The 7,943-nt window shown below is 38.6% G+C and overlaps 1 gene segment (V, D, J or C); it reads left to right on the top strand.

The window, feature by feature from the left end:
- Positions 1-2,833: 2,833 nt before the first annotated feature.
- On the top strand, positions 2,834-3,839 carry LOC119466717. The segment is given in 2 exon segments: positions 2,834-2,897; positions 3,308-3,839. Coding segments are annotated over 2 exon segments (480 nt in total).
- The last annotated feature ends 4,104 nt before the right edge of the window (positions 3,840-7,943 follow it).

Raw genomic sequence — 7,943 nt, 5'->3', positions numbered from 1 at the left:
AGAATGAATCCAAGCTGGAAAATATTCTTCAGGATATTATTCAGGAAAACTTTCAAAACGTAGCAAGGCAGGACAATATTCAACTCCAGGTAATACAGAGAAGACCACGAAGATATTCCTCATGAAGAGCAACCTCAAGGCACATAATCGTCAGATTCACCAGGGTTGAAATGAAGGAGAAAATGCTAAGGACAGCCAGAGAGAAAGGTCAGGTTACCCACAAAGGGAAGCCCATCAGACTCACAGCAGATCTCTCAGCAGAAACCCTACAAGCCAGAAGAGAGTGGGGGCCAATATTCAATATCCTTAAAGAAAAGAACTTTCAAGCCAGAATTTCATATCCAGCCAAACTAAGCTTCATAAGTGAAGGAAAAATAAAATCTTTTGTGAACAAGCAAGTACTCAGAGATTTCGTCACCATCAGGCCTGCTTTACAAGAGCTTCTGAAAGAAGCACCACATATAGAAATGAACAACCAGTATGAGCCTTTCCAAAAATATACCAAAAAGTAAAGAGCATCAACATAATGAAAAATCTACATCAACTAATGGGCAAAACAGCCAGCTAGCATCAAATAGCAGTATTAAACTCACATATATTATTATTAATTCTAAATTTATATCAACTAAATGCCCCAATTAAAAGACACAGACAGGCAAATTGGATAAAAAGCCAAAACCCATCGGTATGCTGCATCCAGACCCATCTCACATGCAGGGATACACAAAAACAAAGGGATGGCAGAAGATTTACCAACCAAATGGAAAGTAAAAAATAAAAATAAAAATAAAAAGCAGGAGTTGCAATTCTCACCTCTGATAAAATAGACTTTAAAGCAATAAAGATCAAAAGAGGCAAAGAAGGACATTACATTATGATAAAAGAATCAATGCAACAAGAAGAGCTAATGATCCTAAATATATACACACCCAATACAGGAGCACAGATATATAAGACAAGTTCTTAATGACTTATAAATAGACTTAGACTCCCACACAATAATATTGGGAGACTTTAACGTTACATTGTCAATATTAGACAGATCAACGATACAGAAAATTAACAAGGATATCCAGGACTTGAACTCAGACCTGGAACAAGTAAACTTAATAAGCATTCATAGAACTCTCCACCCCAAATTCATAAAACATACATTCTTATCAGTACCACATCACACCTACTCTAAAAATGACTACATAATTGGAAGTAAATCACTCCTCAGTAATTACATAGCATTTCACAGGTTTAAATGAAATACTGGTTGGCTGCTTGTTTATTTTCCTCCCTTATTCCTTCCTGTCTCCATTGTTAAGCACAATTATTGGCATAAAAGAGGTTTTCAATATCCATTTTTAGACTGCATTCTAGCTGGGGCAATAAAGCAAGACTCCTGTTCTCTCTCCCTCTTTCTCTTTCTCTTTCTCGCTTTCATTCCTTTCTTTCTTTCTTTTTTCTTTCTTTTTTTTGTTTCCCAGAAAAAAAAAATACTTCCTCACTGGAAAAAAAAAAAAAGAAAAAATAGACTCACCATAAAATTTCAGGGAAACAATTGTAAAGCCATTGGCTAATATTTCATTATGACCCAGGGAGTATAGAAGATAACTAACTTCTGGGGGGGAAAAAGGCAACCAAGAATCCTATTTCCAGTGAAAATATCCTTCAACAATAAAAGAAAAGGCCGGGTATGATGGCTTACACCTGAAATTCCAGCACCCTGGGAGGCAGAGGTGGGCGGATCATGACGTCAGGAGTTCGAGGCCAGCCTGACCAACATGATGAAATCTCTAGTAAAAATACAAAAATTAACCAGGTGTTGTGGTGCGTGCCTGTAATCTCAGCTACTCTGCAGGCTGAGGCAGGAGAATTGCTTGAACCCGGGAGATGGAGGTTGCAGTGAGCTGAGTACACTTTTGCACTCCAGCCTGGGCAACAGAGCGAGACTCCATCTCAAAAAAAAAGAAAAGTAAAAATATTTCTTGGTAAATAAATATTAATAGATTCATGAATAGCAGATATGTCTTAGAAAATATTCAAGAGGAAATTCTTTATAATTTCAGGAAATAAAAGCAGTCACACAAGCCCAGAAGTAGAATTAAAACCCCCACCCTCCCAAAAAAGCAGCAAGCAGTAAGAAAGAATTTAGACAACAAACAAAAATGAAAGCAAACCAAAAAATTCTCTTCCTTCAATTCCTGTGAATTTCCAACTTAGAAAAACCCAACCTATTGTGAGAGATACCAGAATGCCAGAATGACAGAATGCCAGTTACCTTGGTTGGAATAGTAGGAGAAATAATTAAGATGGTGCATGAGGGAAGCATCAGGAGAATTTGGAATTTTGTAGGGTTTCATCTGGAGAGTGAATATACATAAACTTTAGTCAGTTTCACTTTTCAGTTTCATGAGCTTCACTCTATGTGCTTTATCTCCATTAAAGAAAAAAAAAGACAAAAAAGAGACAGAAACTAGACTCTTTAACATTAAAAAGAATAACCAAATATTAAGAAAAATCAACCTATTAAAGAGAAGTTTAAAATGTGCCTGAGAAAGTGAGAAAAAATAAAAACCTATTAGAGAAAATGAATGGAGACAATTAAATATGTCACTTCTGCCACTCAGGCAATATCAACTTTATCTTTATTAGAGGTCCTTCAAATACAGAGGATATTTTATGTCACTCTGCTCACAACAGAGCCTCTCCACCCTCCCCTTGGCTCTTTCCACCCCACTTCACCCATGGGGGATTTGCATATTGTCCCTTAGGGAGGGCCTTCCCTTGTGAGTCTGAGATAAAAGCTCAGCTCTAACCTTGCCTTGACTGATCAGAACTCCTCAGTTCACCTTCTCACATGAGGCTCCCTGCTCAGCTCCTGGGGCTGTTGATGTTCTGGGTCCCTGGTAAGAATAAAGGGAGATGGGGGGAGGAGAAAGGGGTGGGAGGGTGAGCTCTGGGGGCCCCTCTGCCTTTCATGTGTGTTCTGTCCATGGGTACATGTACTCGCCTTGCCCTCCAGGATGGGATATGTGATGTTTAAATCTGTGACAGTGAGAAAGATTCTAGAAGGAGCAAGGGCCTGTGCTCTGGGAAAGACTGACACAGAAAGAGGTGGATGGTATGAGAGTATTCAGTTAACTCCCTTGTGCCTCATAGATCTTGATTCTTTGTGGAATTGGATGTTTTTGGGATATAAACCAAAAATGCCCTCACAAAAATAATAATTTATCCTGAAAAATTTAACAGAAAACAAATAATGAAAATGTCTCTTAATGTTTGCTTATAACCTTCCACTTCTCTCTCATTACTTTAGGATCCAGCGGGGATGTTGTGATGACCCAGTCTCCACTTTCCCTGCTCATCACCCATGGAGAGCCAGCCTCTATCTCCTACAAGTCTAGTCAGAGTCTCCTGCATAGTGATGGAAACAGCTATTTGTCTTGGTATCTGAAGAAGCCAGGCCAGTCTCCACAGCCCCTGATCTACAAAGTTTCCACTAGGGCCTCTAGGGTCCCAGACAGGTTCAATGGCAGTGGGTCAGGCACAGATTTCACGCTAAAAATCAGCAGGGTGGAGCCTGAGGATGTTGGAGTTTATTACTGCATGCAATGTACAAAGTCATCCCACAGTGGTATAGCCCTGAGCACACACCTCCCTGCTGGGTGGCCCAGCTGCCCACATGTATTGTTTGTCTTAGGAGCAGGCACCACAGAGAGCAAGACAATAGAGAGCTTACAGGGATGAGTTGCAGGAAACTGTCCCCAGGCATGCAGGGGCTACACCTCAGGCAGAACCTACAGGAGAATGGCGGGGCCTAAGTGCCCACTGAGCAACCAGACATGACAATGGAGAAAGCTGAATGAAAGTTCATTTCAATCCTCCTAGACTTTTCCTACATCTATTTTTCAATTCAAACCATTGAATGTAACGACTTTGTAAGTAATGCTGGTTCATGTCAACCTAAAACTAATATTTGTTTGGATTTTATTTTTGTTGAATAGTTAGTGGTTATAGATGTAGCTGGGTTTGTTTGGTAATATACAGACTGTTTCTCTTCTTCCCCTACCTTCACACTTCCACTTTTTCTTAGCATATGTATCTCTCCAGCAAAGGGACAGGCATAGCATTTTATACCATAGTTTCAGGAATTATCCATGTAAGACCTATGCACATATCTGGTTTTGGGCTACTAGGTTGACTTTGTTAAATCTGTTTAAAAATAAGTCATGTGTCCAATGTGTTTGATCAGTCTCAGGCACAGCAGGTTGAAATAAAATGTGAGGTTTCTGAATTGCAAATCAAGGGCTTTAAAAATAAAGATTCAAGTCTGGAAGAATTAGCATACTTTTTAAATGCCATATTCAACAGAATTTTGAAAAATATTAGATAATGCATGATAATTTTTTGCCTAATACAAAACAAGAATATTAAGATTTTGGGCAGCAGCAGTGAAGACGAGCATGAAGGACATGTGGCAGAGGTCAACTGTTGGAGCAAACCCAGCTCTGTTGCTCATGTTTGCTGGAGTCCCTATGCTGGTGGGGTTGGAGTTGAGCTACACACCCAGATGGAAACTTGTAAGTATTTCTTGGAAAGAATCACAGTGTTGAATAGACCCCTGCTTGGTCTTCAAGGCTGTGCCCTGATGCCACTGCAATCTCATAGGGAAGTTGTCCCTCTTGTGGGGCTCTAGGACTTTAGTGACTCAAGGCTTACTGCAAAATTACCTTAGGTCATGTCACATCTTCCTAATCAACCCAGCAAGAATGGTCATTCAGGAGATACCTTATATCAAAATAGTTAATATGATAACGAGGGCTGAGCTATGGCTGGGAAGATCAGTGGGAGCTGAAGGTCCATATTTTAGACCTGCATGAAAGACATTAGTGCAGCGTTACAAGAGAAACTCAGGAGAATGTGGAAGCTTTCACTCTACGTTTCTGATCCAGCCTCCAGCCACTCTTCCTAACCCAGATCTCAACAAATGTCTCAAAATGAAAACCATCATGGAGTTAAGGGGTCAGCTCTTGTCTACTCTGTTAAGGCAGCTTTAAGAACTGCCAAACTTATGTGGATTTTCCTTCCTCAGAGTCCCCCTGTTTGGTCCAAGCGGGAATCTCCACCCACACTCACGCTTGGTAAGTTTTGTAAAATAAGTCAATGAGAGAAAACATCAGTTTACCTAAAATAGGCATTTCTCCCATGAAATTTTAGGTAATTTGGTTCATTTTGTCTGTAGCACTATGATGTCATTATAAAAATGATTTTTAAAATATACTACTCATTCCTTTCTGCTTTTGTTGAATTGCTTTTGTTGAATTGCTTTTGTTTCTCTTCCAAGAACTACTGCCTCATTCCTTTTACTTTTACATTTTAAATTAAGTTAAAATGGAGAATGCCAACTTTGTTATTATATTTTTAATAGGAGAAATTCATGTTGAGAACAATCAACAAAATGCACATGATGTGATCACATCTATGTTGAAAATGAAGGAATAGAATCTGAAAAAATTATGATGACTATGTCAGAGTTAACAATGTTTGATACCAGATGTGATTTTCATATTCCAGCAGTAAATGCATAGAACTGTATACTCTAAATATGCCACATTTAAAGACTGCTCCAATAGTATTTTTATACAGAACAGAGAATATAAATTATGGTATTATATATGATAGAGGTAATAAGCATTTGAATTAACAAACAAAAAATGCTGTATGATATTTATGTTTTGAGATCTGTGGTTGCCTTGGCCTTGTGCACATTTCTAGAGGCAGCAGGCCAATGGTGGTTACAGCAGTGTCTAGCATCCAGTACCTGTTCTATCACTCATGCAAATGGTCTCACCTAGTCTAGCATTAGTCCAAAACAGTTGAGTATTGACATTATTGCTCTGAGTCTAGTTTTGCAGACTATTTCATAATCTGCTTTTCAATTATTAAATATAAATTTTGAATATATACAGAGAACTGGCTTATGATATGTACAATTGAGGAACCTCAAAGACATGTTAGGATAAACATGATAGGACAAATTAAGATATTTTGTTAGTGTTATACTCCATCAACAGAAGCTGGGTTGGCCTAAAATATCTCTTATAAAGTGTGGTTCCCGGGTGTGCCCTGGGGTTCCAGCTCTACTCACTGTCAGTGGACATGGGGCAGATTTCTCACCCAGAATCAACAATCTGATGCTTGAGAAAGCTGAAGATGTTAGAACACCTTAGCATGACCTTCTCCCTGATAAGTCACAGCCTTGTATAATCTACTCCCACAGAGAGCAGGCAGAATCTACGACTCACTTCTAACTCATATAGAATGGCAAGAGTGGGGAGATGTCTTTCCAATGATTGCATTATATTATATAAGCCTCTGTCTTAGCACACTGGAGAGAGACACTCTCTGCTGGCCTTGAGCAAGCAAACAGGCATGTGTGCATTGCTTATGGGAAGATCACATGGCAGGGAATTCCCTGCAGCCTCTAGGACCTGAGAGCAACCTTCAGCCATGATCCAATAAGTTGAAGCCCTAAGTCATAGGGATGCAGGAAAATTAATTCTGCAACAATCTGGAAGAGCTTTAAACGGCCTGTGTTCTCAAGTGAGTCTCAGATGAGAATGCAGTCTACACTGTGGTACAGTCTTGTACAACCTATGGACAGTCTTCTACATGTCGCTTGTCAATTATCACAGCACTATTTGTTGAATAGGGTGTCCTTTCCCCACGTAGGCTGTTAAGTATTTGACTTTATTTCTGAGGTCTCTATTCTGTTCCATGGGTTTATGTATCTATTTTTACACTAGTATGATGCTGTTTTGGTGACTATGGCCTTATAGTATAGTTTGAAGTTGGGTAATGTGAGGCCTCAAGATTTTTTTCTTTTGGCTTAGTATTCCTTGGTTATGCAGACTTTTTAAAATTCCATATGAATTTTAGGACAGTTTATTTTCTAGTTCTGTGAAGAATGATGGTGGTACTCCTATAGGAATTGCATTAAATTTGTAGATTGCTTTTGGCAGTATGGTCATTTCACAATATTGATGCTATCCATCCATGAGCATGGGATGTATTTCCATTTGTTTGCATCATCTATGATTTATTTCAGAAGTTTCTTGTAGTTTTCCTTGTAGAGGTCTTTCACGTCCTTAGGTATTTTCCCAAGTATTTTTCTTGTTTGCAGCTATCATGAAAGGGATTGAGTCCTTGATTCCACTCTCAGGTTGATCGCTATTGGTGTATAGCAGAGCTATTGGTTTGTGTACATTAATTTTATATCCTGATACTTTGCTGAATTCATTTACCAGTTCTAGGAGATTTTGGGATCATCCCTCACCTTATACAAAAATCAACTGAAGGTGGATCAAAGACTTAAATCTAAGACCTGAAATAATAAACATTAAAGAAGACAACACTGAGAAACCCTTCTAAACATTGGCTTGGACAAAGACTTCATGACCAAAAACCCCAAAGCAAATACAACAAAAACAAAGATAAATATATGGGACTTAATTAAACTAAAACGCTTCTGCACAGCAAAAGAAATAATCAGCATAATTAATGGACAACCCACAAAATGGGAGAAAATCTTTATGATCTATACATCTGACAAAGGACTAATATCCAGAATCTACAATGAACTCAAACAAATCAGCAAGAAAAAACAAATAATCCCATTACCAAGTGGGCTAAGGATATGAATAGACAATTCTCAAAAGAAGATACACAAATGGCCAACAAACATATGGAAAAATATTCAACATCACTAATTATCAGGGAAATGCACATAAAAACTACAATGCAATATCACCTCACTATTGCAAGAATGGACATAAAAAAATTAAAAACTAACAGATGTTGGTGTGGATGCGGTGAAAAGGGAATGCTTTTACACTGTGGTGGGAATGTAAACTAGTAAAACTACTGTTGAAAACAGTGTGGCGATTCCACAG

Source organism: Cebus imitator, unplaced genomic scaffold, assembly GCF_001604975.1.
Source record: "Cebus imitator isolate Cc_AM_T3 unplaced genomic scaffold, Cebus_imitator-1.0 Scaffold222, whole genome shotgun sequence".
NCBI lineage: Eukaryota > Metazoa > Chordata > Mammalia > Primates > Cebidae > Cebus > Cebus imitator.
Note: the sequence above shows the minus strand (reverse complement) of the source record. Positions and strands in the feature narration are given on the sequence as shown.